The sequence below is a fragment of the Hippocampus zosterae genome, chromosome 6 (genome assembly GCF_025434085.1).
Source record: "Hippocampus zosterae strain Florida chromosome 6, ASM2543408v3, whole genome shotgun sequence".
NCBI classification, from domain to species: Eukaryota; Metazoa; Chordata; class Actinopteri; order Syngnathiformes; family Syngnathidae; genus Hippocampus; species Hippocampus zosterae.
In genome coordinates this window covers 1,639,894-1,661,028 of record NC_067456.1, presented here as the reverse complement: position 1 = coordinate 1,661,028, position 21,135 = coordinate 1,639,894, and the positions used below count along the sequence as shown (strand labels likewise).

General features: G+C 46.8%; 1 protein-coding gene across 1 annotated transcript in view; it reads left to right on the top strand.

Moving 5' to 3' along the window:
• si:dkey-215k6.1 (transmembrane protein 132B) overlaps window positions 1-21,135 on the top strand; it is a 102,774-nt gene that overhangs the window by 46,885 nt on the left and 34,754 nt on the right. The window contains exon 4 of the mRNA XM_052068896.1: window positions 10,114-10,269. Within this exon, the coding sequence (XP_051924856.1) occupies window positions 10,114-10,269 (156 nt within the window). The remainder of the gene's footprint in view (window positions 1-10,113; window positions 10,270-21,135) is intronic.

The following is a 21,135-nucleotide window of genomic DNA, read 5'->3' as shown; positions in this document are numbered from 1 at the left end:
TTGAACCAAAAAGCAAAAGGGCAAAAAGGAGGCGCCCATCTGACGTTAACGGGAGCCGGTCAGCAGTCAATTGCAGCGTGCACATGAAAGGGGGACCGCGTGCTGGTGGAGCGAATTGGGCCGCAAGAAGGCGACAAAGACGACGAGCGGCTTTTGTTGCGACTTGCAAATTGTATTTGTGAGTACTATTTGAGCGTTTTAAAAACATTGTCGATATTTTGGAAATACATATGTTTCAAAAGTAGATATTTGAAAAAAAAAAAATTTGCGGATTTTGCACATTCCACAAGTACTTTTGCTAATTTTAAAACTATTCAAAGTCGGCAAATTATTGGAACATATTTGTAAATATATCAGAGTATTTTTGAGATACTTAAGTAATTAAATGAAAGACAAAAAATAAATATTTGTAAAATAGTTCTTTGGAAACCTAATTTAAAAAAATGATGCAATCTAATTTTTTAAAATAATTGTCATTTTATGTATCCCTGTTTTTTTTTAAATAAACATATTTTCAAAAATGGAAAATATTTATCAAACCCTCGTTAATCATTTTTATTTAAAATTATTTTGGGAATAAAATTATTTGATTTAAAAAAATTAGAAAATTATATAACACAAGTTCATTTAAAGTTGCTGCATTGAATTGAAAATATTAAACTGATTTTTTTTTACATTTTTGGAAATGTTTTAAACACATTTATAAAGTTTTTTTAAAAACTATTTTATACACCGAAACAAAAAAGATTTTTGAACATCTCAGAACCATTTCTTCTCAATAGCCTGAAGAATGACTTTTTTGCAAAACATTTGCAAAGTTCTGTATGGTGGGGCCGGGATCTAATCCCCAAAGTATGTTTCCTAGCTTCTAGGGTAACTTCGAGGTAAGGGCGGAACAAAAGAGACACATGCGAGGAGTAAAACGTGGCACGGCTTCAAGCAGCCGCAGAGTTGCCCCCCACCCCTCCCCAAAAGGACGAGAGCACAGAGGCACGCCTGTGCTGAAATGGAGCGCTCTTCTGTAGTGCAACAAGCAGCCAGGCGCGTACACAATCAAAAGCGGACACACATTTGCATTTCAAGCGCACCCCAAGCAAGCACAAGCGCTCTGGAAAATCCGGAGGTTGACACGCACAACGCAATGCGCGCAACAACGCAATGCGCGCAACGACGTTAAACGCGCGACGACGCTACGTGTGCGAAACTGTGGTGTTGTGCCCATTCCGCAATTTTTAAATTAAAAATATATTGATTTTAAACTTTACTTTATTTTTTTTAATGAGAATCATAAAACAATTTTTTAAAATAAAAATTGCAGCGATTAAAAAAAAATGAAACACTTTCACTAATATTTTGACATTTTTCTCCTCAATCTAAACATGTCAAATATAGTATCATAAAGCCATTTTAAACCGTTTAAAATTTAATTTGACAATATTAAAAAAGTGAACTCATTAAAAAAAATTACATTGTTATTACAACAATCATGTCCAAATATTTTATTAATAACCAAAATTAGTGACAAGAAATTGACAATTGGTGGCTCATGCCGCCATTTTGCTGCATCTTTCAACTTTCACTCTGTTCACATTTGGAACTTCTTCATGCGCATGCGTCTTTGCATTGTCGTCGAGCGAGTTCCTTGACGAGAAGTCGCTCGCCACTCGCTACGCGCCAAATTCGATGTCGTCTCTGTGGATCAGACTCGAACCTTAGTGAGTGACATTAATTAGTGCGTTGAAGACGAGGCTGCAAGTGCCTGGAGGGTGCGAAGTGTGTGTGAGAACGTGTGATGAGTGTGTGTGATGAGAGCGTGTCGAGGGGTGTTGATTGTCATTGTTTTGTTGTTCTTTCTCACTAATCCTGTGGCAATTTTTCCTCGACTTGCCTTTCTAGTTTATATTCAACCACCGTCTATGGCAGGGGTTACGTTTCACCCCCCCCGCCCCCCACCCCATAAGCGGAATCCACTAAATACAAATTCCCTATTTACAGACTCCGTATGCATTTACAGTCTTTGAAAAGAATTTAAAGGCGTGTCATTGAGGGATAAGGATATCTTATCTTATCTTATCTTATTGTACCGAACCCTTATCGAGTTTACAGTAAACAAATCCCATTTTTTAAAATCAAAACTCAAGTTATCATCTGGCATTCTACATTAATAATCAAGCCTAAAGGTGTACACTGTAAAATTAACCCACAACTGTTGCTTTCTGTAGGTGTAAAAAGCAGGATTCAAGAGGACTTGGGATTCAATGATCCCCCCAGAGGAAAAACGAGGCTTCTTGTTTTCACTCTTCTTCTTTCAAATGGACCACTTCAAGCACAATTGTGTGCTGCCATCTTGTGGCCGACAGTGAAGTTACATGCAAAGTGGACGGATGGCAGAACAAAATAGCTATAAATTAGTGTCTCGCATGCCAGAATGAGTAGAGCTTGCACAAGTTTCCAGAATTCCTGGTGAAATTAAAAAAAAACTGACACATGAAACAAATTTTGATGTTGTTTTTAAACACCAACATTTCGAAAAAATAATTTTCTAACATCAAGCCTCAGGATTTGACCCAGCGAATTAAGAAAACCTTTATTAGTCTCGCAATGGAGAAATTCCAGATTAGGCGGACATTTTGAACTAACTGAAGAGATTAAGTCACCAATTCAAATAATTCTTTTTTTTTTTGTGGGAAAAAAACTAGTCCAAGTCCAACAAAACGCCTAATCTGAATTTTCAAGAAAATTAGACCTAAAACGTCAAGATGAGTCACTCAGGAACCCTGAGGTACACCAGTGAACTCTCACTGTACAGTGTGTACACTTTTCAAGAGATGGAAAACCTGCAAACCTTAGAAGCAGCCCTATTGGAGTACCCGGTAATGACCCCTGAGGGACGCCGTTGGCTTGCACAAATTTTCCCTAGATTGAAAGCTGTCACTTGTACTTTTTTTCTCAGCTGTGCTCATGTTTCTATTTATTCTCATTATGCGCTGTATTGCCTTTGCCAACAGGGATGTAAAACCGTTGATCTGGAACCGGAAGCTTATTTGAAACAGCCGCTGGTCTCGCCTCCGTTACCAAACAAGTGACCGACCACCTTGATTCTTGCTGGCTGGTTCGTTGAAGCTAATTAGCCGCACTAATGTATCCATTAGGCTCGGCGAGGAGAGGACATTAGCTCGGCTGTTATGACTGACTAATGGGCCGAGATGGGAAGAAAAAAAAAATTTGCTGTTACGCTTTATTTGGGTTTCATCTTCCTGCTTACATTTTCGGACCTTTTATCTCATGTCACCCGCCAGACGTCAACAATGGAAATCAACAGAACAGCTAATCGTAATATTCCACAGTGCATGGTAACTGTGTTCGCCAAAGCTAGGCTAATTCGCTAAGAGCTTCAATCCAATATGCAACCTGATAATCACCGAGGTGCTTCCTTCGCTTTGACGACCGCGCAAAATGTAGCATCTGCATGCGTCGGAATCGGAACACTTCGTGGGCGTATCTAACGAAGCGCGTAAAATGGCGGCGTGCTAACATCAAGGCGACATGAAAGAATGTGACGGTCGTGGGATGATAACAACTCCGCCTTTTGAGGTTCCGACGCTTACGGCTTTTGTTTTGGTGAACACGGGCGTGAAACCCTGGCGCCTACCTCTGCCGTGCTAATCTTAGATTCGCGCGTCGAGTCCTTTGACGCCGTCTTTGTCGTCCTTTCTGTTGAAAGAAGATGGCTGCTGGCTATTGTCCGTGTCTATATGCGCCACTAAGCTCATTTATCCCCGTCTTTATTTGGCTTCTCGCATTCTTTGCTTCCCTCAACCCCCCCCACAGCCCCACACACGCGCCCCCTCCAATTAGCCTGATTAGTGTTTATTAGGGATGCGGTTAATTCATTAACGTAAGTACTGTACTGTCGTCATTTTGTGATTAGTAGGAAGGAGTCATCTCCGCGGAACATGATCCCGATACTTTACACACCCGCACAAAATGGAACACACACTCGCACTGATGCATGTTAGCAAATCACACACACACACACACGCACACACACACAACACACACACCCTAAGGCACACGCTACATTATTTGTAGGCATCGTTTTCGACTATCTGTACAGCTTATGTCTGTGGTTAGCATTAGCGTAGCATGGATAAGCGCAACCATGCGGCTCGGCAACTTTTTTGTCACTCTAAACGGGACGAAATTATCCGTTTTTTCTTCTTTTTGTGTCCCGGTTTTTGCTCTGCTTCCTCGCGGCCACGCCCTAGCAGGTTGTGCGGCCACGTTGTCGTCGCGGCTGATCAGCGTCCGCTAAATATTCACTCGCGGTCCCTGAGACGACAAAACGGAGGTTTGATCTGGCTGTACAGCTGTGTGTGTGTTGTAGTGTGTGTGTGTGTGCCATTAGTCAGAGATTAGAGCTGAAGAAGAAGAAGAAGAAGAAGAAGAAGGTGATAATGAGTCCTCCAGTGGAGAGCGATAAGAGGCAAGCCACTTTAATGAGCTGTCTGGCATGGCGGGACGCCACCCGACACGACTGGACGAATCTACCAGTTTGTGCGGGCCGCAAACTGGAAGAGATTTTTATTTTTATTTTTTGTTTCCTGCCTCAAAAGCACATGTAGTTGTTGTTAGTTGATCTTGCAGATGCAGTTTTAGACTCCAGAGTCTCCACTTGGCTGCAGTGCGTCGCTTCCTTCCTCGTGTGGGCCAAACTCACGAGAACGCTCCGCTATTCATGTGTCTTGTTCTGATAGCTAAGGCGTCATATCAGTAGTATTGTGATCCACAGTCTCCATTTTGCTGCATTGTTCTGGTGTATGGTTGCCCTTTGTCTTCTCTGTTAGTCTCAGTGCACTCTTGTTCCTTGTTGTTTTTCAGCCCGGTTAACTGTCATCTGCACGTTTATACACCGCAGTCTCCACTTTCTCAGCGGTCCTCCTTTTTCTTCTTGCCCTCAGTCTCCTCTTTGGTAAAACTCAAGAGACCCTCGTTCTCTTTGACGTGTTCTTACGTTAGCTTACCATGTTATTAGCAGCGTTTGAATTGCGCCACGGTCCCCAATTTGCCACGGTTTTCTGCTGCCTTGCTGCTCTTCTGGTTTTTGGTCCAATTCAGAAGGCCCGCATTCTCCTCCGTTGTTTGTTTTGTTACCAGTCTTCACCTTGCTGTGTTGTCTCCTCTCAGGAGACCCTGGTTCCCGCCTCCATTGTTCTTTTGCTGGCCTGTCTTCTTCTTGTGTTGGTCTGTACTATTACCTGCAGTGTTGTTAGACAGAATCTCCTCGTTGCTGCCCTTAGTCTCCTCTTGGAGTGTGTCATGCTCCTCCATTCTTTTGTTTTGTTTTTGAGGGGTGTGGGGGGCTCATGCTTTGTTTCAACACATGCTAATATTGGTTCACTTGCCAGGTGCGGTGTTACACTCCACAGTCTCCACCTCGCTGCAGTGTTCCTGTCTACCCTTAAGCTCCTCTCAGATAAAACTCTTCGTCCTCCTCCATTGTTGCTGTTTTAAGGACATCTCATTGCTAAAATTAGCACAGGTTTTTTGCCATCTGTCTTCCTGGTCCAAAGGGAAGGCCCGATACCACCTGCGTGTGAAAGGGTGATGTCTGGGCACGTCCAGAAAATCCCGTCAGAAAAGTCATCGCTTTGTCAGCCTGTCAGACTGAGCGACGACAGGATCGGGAAGCGTCTGTGCGGCGGTTACGTAAGAGCAGCGCAGCGGGAGGAAGCGAGAGTTACGGGGGATGAAGAAGAGGAAGAAAAAATAGACGAGAGGGACTCGGAGATGAGAGCAGCGAGTAGGTGTCTGTTGAAAGGAATCCGGAGGAGCGGCGAGAGGACGCCAAGTGCACCTTCCAGGAGGAGACGGTCCCCCCCCCCCAACTCTGGAGACGGAACACTTTGCCTCAAGTGTGCATCTGTTCCTTCGATATCTTGAATTGAAGATGGAACAGGATCTGAAAAGCGCCAACCGGGCCTAAATGTCAACCCGACCTGGTCGTCATAGCGGTCCCAAAAATTCCTTGAAAAATCCGAACAACTATACTTTTTTGTTCGGGTTGGAATTAGGGCTCATAATTCGGTTTTTAACCAATCCACTTGGAAAAACGATGACTCGATTCAGACCACCATTGGAGCAGTTAGCATTTAGCTCCCCGAGCATGTACACGACATGCGGCTAACAGACCGCGAAGGTCCACTGTGCGCTAATATACTCATCTGCGTTTCGAGTAATAGAGTGAGGGGAAAACGTTAGCATGGCAACAAGACGTGCGTTATCACGGCGCGGCACCTGGACGGCAGGCGGACGGACGGACGGACGGCGGGAGGAGGAACCGGCCCGTCCGTCAAACGCAATCGCCGGCGTGCAGAGTGAAAAGCGGCGAGTCAATTTGTTTAGCCGCCGCTGGTGCATCTGGGAAAGGTCGCCGCTGCCGCCGCCGGGCTGTCATATTCTCTTCCGTCGCCGTTCGTCTCGCTGTCACTTGCCACCCTCGTCACGCCCTCACTCGAGAAGGCTTCTTTTGGCTTTGCACGTTTTCAAAAAAGTGCTTCGTGGCCCGCAGGGTGGGCACAGCTGTTTTCAGATGTTTGTCACTACCATGCGAGCTAATGTTGTTGCCCACAGTCTCCTCTTGGCTAAAACTCAGCAGAGCTTCATTCTCCGATTGCGTGCATCTGTCTGTCTCACAGTGCTAACTTTATGATTGTTTTTAGCACTTGGCTGAAAAGCTCTGTTGTCTTGCCACCCTTATTCTCCTCTGGGATAACCCCTGCCTCCTCCTGAATATTGTCTGCATGTCTCGCTTTGATAAGATAAGATAAGATAAGATAAGATAGCCTTTATTTGTCCCACACTGGGGACATTTACACGTTGTCATTAGCCGCAGTAATACACGGTGTAGTCACAGCATTCCTGCAGTGTTTCATTGTCTTACTGCCCTCAGTCTCCTCATGGATAAGCGCTATCTTGTCAGCTGTTGTTTTTTTTGTAAGTGCATCGCTTTAGCCTCCACTTTTAGCTTCAGTATTATACTTCCAAGTCTCGGTTCTGCTAAATTGCTCCATGTCCTTACTGCCCTCAATCTCTTCTTGGATATATCCGAGGCAAAACTCATACTCGAGCGGTGTTTTTTTTTTCTCTTCTTTTTTTTTTCGTCTTATGCCAATGCATGATAAAGTTTGCTTTCGCTGTTAGGTGCACGCCAATAGCGTTTAACTCTTTTTATGCCCTTAGTCTCTGCTTGGATTAAAAAATAAAAATCACGACTAACCCTCTGTCTCTCCAAATATAGATTTTTATTTTTAATTAGTTTGTTTAGTTGAGCATTTACAATATCTCATGCCGATGCAGGCACTCTCCTCTTCACCGAATCTTGACCTATTGCTCTTATTCTCCTATTGGATAAATATCTTCAGACCCTGGTTGTTCTCCATTGTCGTTCTTGTTAGCATTTTGCTTTGCGACCGGGGCCTTGTCTGCGATGTGCTCTCGGCAGTTTCTGAGGTCTTATTTTTCTCGTCAGCGTCCCACCGGATCGCTCGCATCTCACCCAAGTGCCTTTGGCGTGTCTACTCGACTGCTCTGATGTGTTGTGAGGTTTTGGCTGGCGTTACTTTCAGTCGCCGGGATGCTTTTTTCTTTGCATGGAAAACGGAGGATGTGTTATTTGAGTTCTGTACGTCTTCCAGCCTTTTGAAGTACGCCACTTACGCACGTGTCGTCCCCCTGTTAAGGGCACGCTCGTCGCTAGCTGCCAGGCGACGTGTGCGAGCGCATAAGCAAATTTCAAGTGTCGTTGAAGAACAGCCACCGAATGAGAGAATTTGCGCCTTTTTTGATTTTTTTTTTTTTTACTTTAAATGACGGAAATGGAACCTCGATGCACTGCATCGTTTCCCGCAGGCGGCGACTGTTTTAACCTTTGAGCTGCGCTTTGGATTAGCGGTGCCGCATTAGCATACAGAGCAACTCACAAAGACTCGAGGTTTTACTCCCCCCCCCCCCCCCGTTTTTTTTTCTTCTTTGTATTAGTGAGAGCTATTGGTAGGATATGATAATGAAGTACAACTAGAGCAGTAAACTTTTCTTTAAATGAACACGTCATGTTCTTCGGCACTACCGAAACAACAACAACAACAACAACAACAACAACAACAACAAAAAACTGGAAATGTCAAGTCAAGTCAAGAGTATTTCTCGAGCACTTTCAAACAGCCATCGCTGCATACAAAGTGCTGTACATGGAGCAATTTAACATGCACAATAAACAGTAAGACAAATCGGTAATAAAGGCGGTAGAAAGCACCAAACAGTAAAATCAAGAACAAATCTAAGTCATGTGACCATTTTTTGCATCTCCATGGACGTTTTTTTGGATAGTTTAGCCTGTAAACGGACAAAAGAACCCAACAAAAGGCCGCTTCAAAGCAAGATGGTAGAATTCCGTTGTCTTTTTGGGGTTTTGGAGACATTTTGGTGGGTTTTCTCATGATAGACATGCCCACCAAATTCCATGTTGTGAAGTGGAATTGGCTTTGCGCTTTGACTAAAAAAACAAAACAAATCAGTGAGAGGAGTTTGATTTTCAATTACCGGTGGAAATAAAGACGACTCTTCAAATCAAAATGGCAGACTTCCTGGGTGTATTTTTTTGGGGGGGGCGGGGTGACATGGCTTTTTGAGTTTAGTCATGATGGATGAGCCCAGCAAATATCACATTGCTAAGCAAAAGTGGGTTTTGAGGGCTGGAATTTCAAAATCTCCTGAGGAATTTGTCTTTTTTTTTAGATTCCTTGAAATGACGCAAATGCCCCAAAAATGGCCGCTTCACAACCAAAATGACAGACTCCATTTTTTTTGTTTTTTGTTTTAATGACTACGTTCTTATTAGATGCCAATTCTTCCCGATTCACATCCCGTTTGATGTCAAAAATATTATACTAATCATATAAATTCTGGGGATCCACCAGAAAAACGCATTAGACATGAGAGAACTTCAAAAAAAGATCAAACATATACGAACTATATACGGATAAAACATGCCGTGTTTTATACTGTACATAAAACGCTCCTGCGATATTCAAAACGTGCGAATATATCATTTACTTTTCGACATCAAAGGCCCTTTTAAAGTCTGCGACACAGCCTCTTATTCTTTTTATGGCGAATATTAAAGGAGCCGCGCCTGACTTGTAAGCTGCAGGAAGTTGATTAGCCGCTTCAAGAGCGCCATTTTCTTTTGCTTTTGTCTTTGCTTTTGTCCCGCTAATGAGTCATTTTTGAAAAGTCGTCATTGGCTTTCGGAGAGTGATGTCGAATGGTAATCATATATCCGTTTCCCACCCCCCCGACGGCAAATGATGGAACTCCAAGTAGGAGGGAAGACGGCGTGCGTGCGTGCCTGTGATGTATTTGGCAAGACTTGAATCAACGAGCGCGTAAAAATAACAACAAGAAGACGAAGAATAATGATGACATTGTTTTTGCCTTTTCTTGTCTCGAATCCAAATCAAGTCCCGAGTCAGTTGAAGGCATTCCGTCTTTGCCAGCAACGTCCACGTTGAGATGTTTGAAGCAGATATGTAAAAGATGCCTTCAGCTTGCTCGGAATTTGAAACCCCATTCCTATGTGGAAACCTAACCATAAAAAATATTGTCTTGACGCCCTAATCGGAAAATCTGTTGACATAAAACCCCAACACATACCTTTATTTTGTTACCCCGACTGTTGCTTCAAAGCAGAACTGTGGCTTGAAACATGAAATGAGAAACCCTAACCCGACCTTCAAACCTTACTTTGAAAGCTTAACCCAGAACTGAAATCCTTAACTAATCTGAAACTTCAATTGTTGTTTCAAATCCTACTTTGAAACCCCCAAAGCGGTCTTGAAAGCATCATTCGGAAAGCTAATGTTAGCTTGAAGCCCTTATTTTGAAACTTCGATCCCTTCTTAAGAGCCAGCTTCGAAGCCCGGACCCTGTCTTCAAACTTTGATTTGATTTGAAAGCCTGACCCTGGCTGGAGATGCTAATTTTAAAACCCAGTCGCGTTAGCCTTGCGTTAGCATGAGCGCTAACTAGCATGTGTTTTGTTTGCGTGCGCAGGGTGTGGTTCCAGTCGGGCGTCGGCTTCCTAGCGGTGAAGCCCAGCGAGCTGGTGGCCTGGGAGATCAAACAGGAAATGGCGCCCGGCGGAGGCTCGCTGGCCGTCATGTGCCGGAGGAAGTCATCGTCTTCGTCTGCCGCCGCCGCCGCCGCCAGGTAGGAAACCCGCGACGGCACTCGCGTTCTTGCCTAGCCTGTCGCCAAACGTTGCAAACGGGGCCGCTCGGATCTTCGGCCTGTGTGCCACAAGAGAATCCAGGATTTGGATCGATTCTCGGGTTCTGAAAGGTGGGCCAGTTTCCTAAACGCGGATCTACGACCGGTTTCGGATCTGCGTACTCAACCCGCATTCTTGATCCGACGGTTCATTCCCGGCAATCGATAATTGACACGTACAACACAATAGAACCGATACAAATTGCTCATTATTCCGAGAGCTTGATGACAAGGTGGGAGGGTACACACACACACACACACACACACACACACACACACACACACACATCAGATCCACGTTCGTAATTATTACGAGAGCTTGACGAGGAGGTAGGAGTGAAACAACGGCAACCCGCACACCCGGTGAGTGTGATGGTGTGGGCAGGCTGGCTCATTAAATGGATCTGATGGGTATTAATCTCTAATGAGATATTAGCACATTTTTTAATTTTTTTTTTTATGAATGAGTGTGGGGAATGGATCAAATGCCTCCATCCCCGCTAGGAAACAAATCCTACGCCCAAGCGCCGACTTGTTGACGCACACAATGGAGCTGCTTTGCGCTAATTAGTGCGAGCGCCGCGCGTAGGCTTGGCTGCTGACACGCGAACGTGCGTATGAACATCCGTAAATGTCGGCAAATATGTACTTGTATACATATATCTGTAACTCTCTCGCAATATATATAAAGTATATGCTGTATATAATTTATATTTTTCACGGTTTCGCTGTTTCTCCGATTTTTTTTTCTGCATCCTGATTGGCTAAGGGACTTAAATGATGTCTCGAGAGAAAGACAGAGAGACATCGGCCGGATGATCCATGGGTTAGTGCGTCGGCCTCACGGTGCAGAGGTCGCGGGTTCGATCCCGGCTTCATGTTCTCCCCGGGCCTGGGTGGGTTTTCTCCGGGTACTCCGGTTTCCTCCCACATTCCAAAAAATATGCATGCCAACCGGTTGAGGGTGTCTCCTGCCTACTGTCTGAAGAAGACAGCTGGGATAGGCTCCAGGCCTCACAGTGCAGAGGTCGCGGGTTCGATCCCGGCTTCATGTTCTCCCCCGGGCCTGGTTGGGTTTTCTCCGGGTACTCCGGTTTCCTCCCACATTCCAAAAATATGCATGCCAACCGATTGAGGGTGTCTCCTGCCTACTGTCTGAAGAAGACAGCTGGGATAGGCTCCAGGCCTCACAGTGCAGAGGTCGCGGGTTCGATCCCAGCTTCATGTTCTCCCCGGGCCTGGGTGGGTTTTCTCAGGGTACTCTGGTTTCCTCCCACATTCCAAAAATATGCATGCCACCCGGTTGAGGGTGTCTCCTGCCTACTGTCTGAAGAAGACAGCTGGGATAGGCTCCAGGCCTCACAGTGCAGAGGTCGCGGGTTCGATCCCGGCTTCATGTTCTCCCCCGGGCCTGCGTGGGTTTTCTCCGGGTACTCCGGTTTCCTCCCACATTTCAAAAATATGCATGCCAACCGGTTGAGGGTGTCTCCTGCCTACTGCCCGAAGAAGACAGCTGGGATAGGCTCCAGGCCTCACAGTGCAGAGGTCGCGGGTTCGATCCTGGCTTCATGTTCTCCCCGGGCCTGGGTGGGTTTTCTCCGGGTACTCCGGTTTCCTCCCACATTCCAAAAATATGCATGCCAACCGGTTGAGGGTGTCTCCTGCCTACTGTCTGAAGAAGACAGCTGGGATAGGCTCCAGGCCTCACAGTGCAGAGGTCGCGGGTACGATCCCGGCTTCATGTTCTCCCCGGGCCTGGGTGGGTTTTCTCCGGGTACTCCGGTTTCCTCCCACATTTCAAAAATATGCATGCCAACCGGTTGAGGGTGTCTTATGCCTACTGTCTGAAGAAGACAGCTGGGATAGGCTCCAGGCCTCACAGTGCAGAGGTCGCGGGTTCGATCCCGGCTTCATGTTCTCCCCCGGGCCTGCGTGGGTTTTCTCCGGGTACTCCGGTTTCCTCCCACATTCCAAAAATATGCATGCCAACCGGTTGAGGGTGTCTCCTGCCTACTGTCTGAAGAAGACAGCTGGGATAGGCTCCAGGCCTCACACTGCAGAGGTCGCGGGTTCGATCCCGGCTTCATGTTCTCCCCGGGCCTGCGTGGGTTTTCTCCGGGTACTCCGGTTTCCTCCCACATTTCAAAAATATGCATGGCAACCAGTTGAGGGTGTCTCCTGCCTACTGTCTGAAGAAGACAGCTGGGATAGGCTCCAGGCCTCACAGTGCAGAGGTCGCAGGTTCGATCCCAGCTTCATGTTCTCCCCGGGCCTGCGTGGGTTTTCTCTGGGTACTCCGGTTTCCTCCCACATTTCAAAAATATGCATGCCAACCGGTTGAGGGTGTCTCCTGCCTACTGTCCGAAGAAGACAGCTGGGATAGGCTCCAGGCCTCACAGTGCAGAGGTCGCGGGTTCGATCCCGGCTTCATGTTCTCCCCGGGCCTGCGTGGGTTTTCTCCGGGTATTCCGGTTTCCTCCCACATTTCAAAAATATGCATGGCAACCGGTTGAGGGTGTCTCCTGCCTACTGTCTGAAGAAGACAGCTGGGATAGGCTCCAGGCCTCACAGTGCAGAGGTCGCGGGTTCGATCCTGGCTTCATGTTCTATCCGGACCTGCGTGGGTTTTCTCCGGGTACTCCGGTTTCCTCCCACATTTCAAAAATATGCATGCCAACCGGTTGAGGGTGTCTCCTGCCTACTGTCTGAAGAAGACAGCTGGGATAGGCTCCAGCACCCTCACCCCCACCCCCCTCAGGACCCTTTTGAAGATAAAGCGGTTCGAAAAATGGAAGGATTCGGGTTTTATTTTGAACATAACCCCCGCGATAAATGAGCGATTACTGTGTGTGTGTGTGTCCACGTGAGAAGATAGCATACTCCGATTTTGGAACCTTCATTTTGGTTTGAAACCACAGTTCTGCCCCCCCCCCCCCCCTTGTTTAACTCATTCAGTCCCAGCCAATTCTGGACCAAGTCTGAAACGACGTTTAAAAACGTCTTTGGCAGTGAACGACTTAAGAAATGTCCTCAAGCAGATCAAGCTTTGAAACCTGATTTGTTGCTTTGCGTTGACAAAAATATCGCTCCGCTCCGACTGAAAGCGAATCGTTTCTTGCCAGCCGACACGTTGCTCGCGTGTACATGAAGCAAACCCTCCGCGGTGGCCTCTTTTATAAATAAGTGATGCTAAATCCATGTAAGATTCATGAAACGTACATGGCAGGACGCCATGACTCAGCCGTGTCGTCACACTGAGGAGCCCCGAGACGTCACGTTGATTCGCGTTGGGACCCAAATATTTATTTGCACTTTGAAAACGTCTCAATCAAAGCCTCGCCGCAGACCTCTTCAAGTAAACCCCCCCCCCCCCCCAAATCGTACGGCAAGGAAACCAACCGGGAAAAATGAGACCCGCCTTGAACTGCTGGCATTTATTGATCGCAACTGAGCATAAAACAATCCTCAAATCGTCTCTCCCCCCTTTCACGTGTGCATTTGTGCTTTGAAAATAAATACCCGAATGCGCACGAATACCAAAACGTGACCGAGAATAATGAAAGGGGTCGTTAGTCCCGCATTTAACCGGACCACTTTGACCACATCGCAATAAAAATCATACGCAGACTCTCTACCCTCGTCTGCAACGAACGTCTCCCTCAAATAAATTCTTTTTCTGTTTCTTCCCGTCAACCTTCTTTCTCATCCTTTGTGCTTTTGTTTTGGGTTTTTTACGGGTGGGTGTGCTTGCCGGAGAGGTCCCGCCGTCGCTGTTTAATTGATTCTTTTCATCACGTTAATCAAAAAGCCGAGCTCCGGCGTCCTTGAGCGGGTAGAGCGCCTCGACATGCATGAACGCCGGCAAACAAGCCAGCCCCGGCCTCTCCCGGGACGGCGCCCGCCTCAAAGGCTCAAAAGGGGGGAAAACGCAGTGAAAAAAAGGGGGGGGGGGGGGGAACAAACTCGCGGCGCCCAGCCAGAGGGGGGGCGGCTGAAGGGCGGTGGCGTCGAGCCGCCTGCCAGGGGGGGATGTCGCGACGATCCCTTTGGATCTTTTTTTTTGGGGGGGGGGGGGTCCTTCCTGAGTTGCGCGGTAGCATTTCATGCACTTGATTGATTACAGCCTAGTGCTGTCAGTTTAACGCGTTATTATCGGCATTAAGCGGCCCGGTAGTCCAGTGGTTAGCACGTCGGCTTCACAGTGCAGAGGTACCGGGTTCGATTCCAGCTCCGGCCTCCCTGTGTGGAGTTTGCATGTTCTCCCCGGGCCTGCGTGGGTTTTCTCCGGGTGCTCCGGTTTCCTCCCACGTTCCAAAAACATGCGTGGCAGGCTGATTGAACACTCTAAATTGTCCCTAGGTGTGAGTGTGAGTGCGGATGGTTGTTCGTTTCTGTGTGCCCTGCGATTGGCTGGCAACCGATTCAGGGTGTCCCCCGCCTACTGCCCGGAGACGGCTGGGATGGGCTCCAGCACCCCCCGCGACCCTAGTGAGGATCAAGCGGCTCGGAAGATGAATGAATGAATGAATGAATATCGGCATTAATTGAAAACAACTTTAACGAGATTAATGTTCATGTAAAATTAAAAATCGATTAATTAAATAAAAATCGATCAATTGTTGTTTCAGTCAATAGTTGCATTTTGCAAACGGATCCACGATTCCATGTTGATGAGCGCATTAAAATGGGGGAAAAATAGGACAAAAAGAAATCAGAATACATCAAATGTGTGATTAATTGTGATTAATCATGAGTTAACTACGCCATTTATACATTGAAGCGCGATTAAATATTTTAATCGTTTTGACAGCACGATTACAGACGCTTGTTTCTTGGCCTGGAACAGCCCCGCCCCACGTCGCTGTCACTTGCCGGTGGCCGGTGTCACTAAAAGGCGCCGTCGGGGGCCGTCGACAACACCTGTGCTCATGTCTCGTCGCTTCTTCCCTTCCCCGGACGCCGCATCTCTTCTTCCCTCCCCCCCCTCCCTCCATTTCCATTTCATTTCTTGCTGTTCCAACGCCGTCTCTCTCGTTATCTATTTCCATCTCCGCTTGGCTTTCCTAACAAGCTGCTTCCTGTGTGTTTGTCTGGCGCATCTGTTGATTACCTAATTACCTCACTAGCTCGGGTGTGCACACACCCGCACACGCACACACACACACACACACACACTCGGCAACAAGAGAGAGCAGCAAGATGAACCAAGCCGCGTTCCGTATCTGCCGTTTGCAATCAGTAGCCGGGTGGGACGTGCCATCGCATTTTATGCCAAAAGAAATGAAGTCTCGAGAGGTTTGCCAAAGGCCTTGCAGAGCAGAGACGTCGCTGTAACTTCTGTTTGCTCGTCGTCGTAACTTTGCTCTTTGCCCGTTGCGAGTAGCCCGTTAATAAAATACGATGAAAAGTCGTACGGGAACGGGAAAATGTATTTCGTTTTTTTTTTCATGTGGTTTGTATTCCTTCGCTTCCACTTTGTTGTTTTGTTTTCTTTCCTGAATTGATGCGTTTTGTTTGCATCTTTCACGCGTTTGCAGCATTTTTTTTTTTTTTTTGTGTGTCTTCTTTTTGTGTTTGTGTGCAATGTTTGGCCACTTTGCCGATGTCGGTCGCCGTCGTTTTGTACATTACCTGCGATTTCAATTTGAAATCAAGTCCTCTTTTTGATTAGGCTGAAAAATTTTTTTGATATCATTTCGATTCATCGATGAATCGAATAATAATTGATTCACTGATGACTAAAGACTTTTACATTCATTCATCCTTCATTCATTCATCTTCCGAGCCGCTTGATCCTCACTAGGGTCGCGGGGGGTGCTGGAGCCCATCCCAGCCGTCTCCGGGCAGTAGGCGGGGGACACCCTGAATCGGTTGCCAGCCAATCGCAGGGCACACAGAGACGAACAACCACTCACACTCACACCTCGGGACAATTTAGAGCGTCCAATCAGCCTGCCACGCATGTTTTTGGAATGTGGGAGGAAACCGGAGCACCCGGAGAAAACCCACGCAAGCCCGGGGAGAACATGCAAACTCCACACAGGGAGGCCGGAGCTGGAATCGAACCCGGTACCTCTGCACTGTGAAGCCCACGTGCTAACCACTGGACTACCGGGCCGCCCTAGACTTTTACATGTCTACACAAATTTTTGAATTGACATTTGTGTATTATTTATAATACAATATGTATTTTTTTTTAAATAGCTTGAAAACTTTAGTTTCTTCTTCCTTGCTCTTTAAAAAAAAAAAGGTGGCTGCAAATTCCATATGACGTGAGCTGACCTTGCGTAAAATCCACCTTTTTTTTTTTTTTTTGGGGGGGGGGGATTTCTCGGTGTGGAGTCTTGGTGGTGGGGTCCGGGGGGCTCATGAGGGTCGCTCATTAACCCCACTGACTGATGTGTCCCATTTTAGCCTTTTGGACCGCTATTGACTTTTGTAAAGCGGGCGCAGTTCGAAGCGCCGGTGATTAACGGCGTGATTATGTGTGCCAGGATGCCCATTAGCCTCCGCGCGCACACACACACACACACACACACACACACACAGGTGGCACTCTGTATGTGTGTGTGTGTGTGTATGCGCTGACAGCCCGAATGCTCCCGAGACTAATTATCAGTCAGGTGTGTCATCTTGCGTTTATTTGGGCCGCTAGGGCGCTAACAAGCGTTTTTTTTCCCCCCTTCTTCCCTGTTTTGCCATCTGTCTGCCGTCTTTGGTGCGTGGCGACGGCGTCGAATGAGAAAGCGGAAGCGAGCAAAGCGGCGGCCGAGGGTGGCGAATTCGCAAACGAAGGTGGCGCGCCGCATTCCAATGAGGAGGGGAACAGAGGCGCTGTTTTGTTTTGCGGCAAGCAAAACAAAACCGCGCCGAGAGCGGCGTGACCGACATGAATAAGCAACAAGTCGCGCGTCGGCCATGTTTTGCGTCAGCACTCGATGGAGTTGCCGCGCGCGGCTTGACTTGTTGCTAAGTGACCGCGTCATCTGCTAATCTCACTCGGGGGTTTCGTCTCGTATGTTGGAATTTTTTTTTTTTCGTCCGGCGTATTTTGCATCCTGTACTTTTGCACTTTTTATTTTATTTTTGGGGGAATTTTTTGGCTCACATTTTTTTTTCAAATATTCAAAATATTTTTTTTCGATATTTTTTTCCCCAACTATTTTTTTTTTTGTGTATGTAGCTCTCCTTGAAATCAGCAAATTTTGGATCTTCATCTTTTCAATCACCCATGCGCCAAAAGGTGCCCTGAGATGTGCGGGTGTGCAGATGTGTGTATGAGGTTGAATAATTTTGCATAGACGTAGCGTCACAGTCCACCAGATGTCTGGCCAAGGCCCGAGCAGTTTTATCCTGTCATGGCGAAGCATCAAACTTTGCCGCTATGCTCCGCCCACATACATTGATGGAACATTCGAGTCCTTGCAATCAAGCGTCAGCCATCTGTCGAGTGTACTCGGTTCTAATCTGGTAGCAATTGAGACAAAATCAGGAGCCATCCACCTGCAAGTGGACAAATTGACTCGAAAATGGAAATTCAACCATTTTGGTTGATTTTTTTGTGTCCTACTCGCATTCGCCAATTAAGCCAAGTTTCGTGTTATTGAGTGAATTGGGTGTTTGGGGGCTGAATTTTCAAACCCGCTTGAGGAAGACTTTGTCATTGTAGGACCCTTGGAAATTCACCGATTGGTATCAAACCAAAATGGCACACTTGCTATTTTCTCAGGCATAGATTCTCCAGATGGTTTTTTTTTTTGGTGGCTCTACTTGATGATAGACAGGCAAATTCTCACATTTCAAAGTAAAATGGATTTTGGGTGCTGAATGAAAGAAATTTTTTTTTGTCTGACCGCATGACTCCTGAAACGATCTCCAAATTCCCCACACGTCATTTTGGGCACGGCTTCTTTTTGCAAGTCTTGTCCGGTTCGACAACATGCCGACAAGATTTCACATTGCAAAGGGAAATGGATTTGTTGAGGCGTTTTTGGTGCTCTACGCATGAGAAACAGGCCTCCCAATTCTCGTGTTGTGAAATCGGGTGGCTGAATTCCCCCCCTTCCCCAAAGAAACTGCACAGGTTTGTTTTTTTTGTTTTTCGCCGGAAATGGCCCAAAAATGGCCAAACATCGCATGTCTTTCAGGGCTCGACTTTTGGAGACGTTTTTGTGGCTTCACTGGTAGAAGATATGCCGAGCAAATTTCATGTCGCTAAATAAATGCTATACTGTACATTCTTTAAAACAGTGGAAATTGCTGTTTTAGAGCCAAATGGCTGACTTGGGGCCCTTCAGGGCACGTCTTCCGGTGACTTTTTTTGGGGTGTTTATTCATAATCGACGTGTCTACGAAATTGCATTGTTGCTAAGTGACCCTGGCACCAGAGGCTGAATTTCCTCCGACAAAATCCCCCCCCCCTCCCTGCCCCCCCACCCTCTTTTCGCTCCTCGATGACATTGTTTGTGAAGATCCATTAAAATGTATGATCAGCGCTAGCTGGCCGCTAGCCAGAGCGGGGCCAAAAAAGTGAGACCCCCAAGGCTCAATGTTGCTTACGCTCTGATTAGCAAATTAGCATGTCCCGACAAATGGCGGAGGACGTGAGCATGGGAGCTAACGGAAAAAAGGCCATCGAGAAGGGGGCACGCGGCGACATTTTGCGCCACGGCATCGTTAATCGATGCGATGCTAAGCGCCGCTAAGTGGCTGATAATGTGCTTTTAGGAAAGCGGCCACCCCTAGGTCGCGCGGGAAGTGAGTGGGGGCCGTGTCATTGCGACAACGCAGGGGGTGACCTTGGCGATGTGACTTGATGCTAGCATTTGCACTTTTTATCTTGAAACTTTGTTGTTGATACACACACACACACACACACCCTGCCTAATTCGTGACTAAAAATGTTGTTTGTTTAATTAGCGTCTTTACATGACTCAACATGTAAGGCTACGTTTGTATTGATTGTCAGGAAATGCAGCTCTGAGATATGAAAGTTAGCGCGCAATTTCACAGTTAGCGTGTGCGCTAAACTGCGGGGCAGCAGATGGAAACCCGCTGTAATTTCTGCGACTCATTCCGCCTTTCCTGCTCATTTTCTTCTTGTCGTAAGCCCCACTTGGGCTTGCCGTGATGCTCAGTTTTCATCAACTATAATCTTTGGTGAGTTGTCATCATTCAATGCAAAGTGACTACAAGCCAGGATGTACAAAGTAAGAATCGGCCTGGACCTGCCTGGCTAGCATAATGCTAACACAGAATGCAAAATGCCATCAGCGGGCTAACATACAGTAGCAATGCTGCGGTTTTCATGCTTTTTTTTTTGGTCACCAGACCTTTGACTACAAATGGTGGAGCAACACACAAGATTCACGGTAATGAATTCTTTATCCTCTGTGAAGACAGACGAATATTTGTGATGTGGTGACGTTCGTCTTTGTGTGTGTCTGTGGTGATGGAGGCCCGCGCGGCAGAAGGAGCAGTGCAATCTTCATTGAAATTGTTTTTTTTGGGGGGGGGTTTAATGTGGAAGAAAATGGATCGTTTCTTGACATCCTTTGAATGTGTCGTGATGTTTTTGTAAAGAACCTGATTACACAAACTTGTGATCCTAGAGTGTAAACCTTCAAATGACCCACAGCTCATCCGAAACAATTGTTTTATTCCGAGTCATTCCCGCCACTTGGCTCCTTGCATCGTTTCTCATCTTGGATTCCCGCTGTCATGTGGAAATGGCGCTTTGACACAAATGACCCGAACGCATCTCCACCGTTGCAGTCTCGTTGCAGAAAAACATCCCGCCGGGCCCACGGCGGGCCGTATTAAAAGCCCGTTTACGGTCTCGGCTGGCTGTCGTAAAAAGATGTACAGTAAAAATTTTATGGACACGCGGCGAGCTCGCATTCATTAGCCGCCGGGATTATTTGCGTTTAATAAAGACGCGGAAAAGAATGGAATGTTGTCGAAGGGCGACGCCTTCTTTTAAGACCTCATCCAGGGAAGCGCACACGAGTGATGTTGACACGCAGGCGGCGGCGGCGGCGGTGGCGGCGGCTCCGCAACAACGGGACAAATGGCGAGACATTACGGCGGCGGGTGACCCTGAGCGGGAAAACTCTCCCGGGGAACGTAACATTTATAACCTCGGCGAAGAAAGCGGCCCGCGGACGCAAAACGATAAAAAAGAGAAACTTTGTCAAAGGCGGATACCTCGAATTGGTCCATATTTGACAAGATTGAGATGAAAGTCACGCCGTCGCTTCAAGCATCGACGACCGTTTCGAGTCCTCGCCAACCTTTGCCGTTCCGCTTTTGGACGTTCGACAATTTTCCATGCCGCTCACGCGTTTTCCAAACCGATAAATTGATCCGAAATGCTTCCAAATGACAAGCATTGTCGTTTTCCTTTGTAAAAGCGTCTTTGAGCAGGAAATTACCGATACCAATACCGATATCAGGTTGTCGGGTCGATACCGGCCCTTATTTCAATGTATTGACTACTTGTGAAGACTTTTGATACCAGCCACTGAAACGTAAGCCCCCCCCCCCCCCCCCCCACAAAAAAAATCACTTGTGTCCACTGCAGTGTTTTGGCACACCGGCAAGTAAGATAAGAAAAGCTTTATTTGTCTCACAATGGAGAAAATCACAATTTACAGCAGCAAAATTATGAAATATAATAATAATAATATTCATTCATTCATTCATTCATCTTCCGAGCCGCTTGATCCTCACTAGGGTCGCGGGGGGTGCTGGAGCCTATCCCAGCCGTCTTCGGGCAGTAGGCGGGGGACACCCTGAATCGGTTGC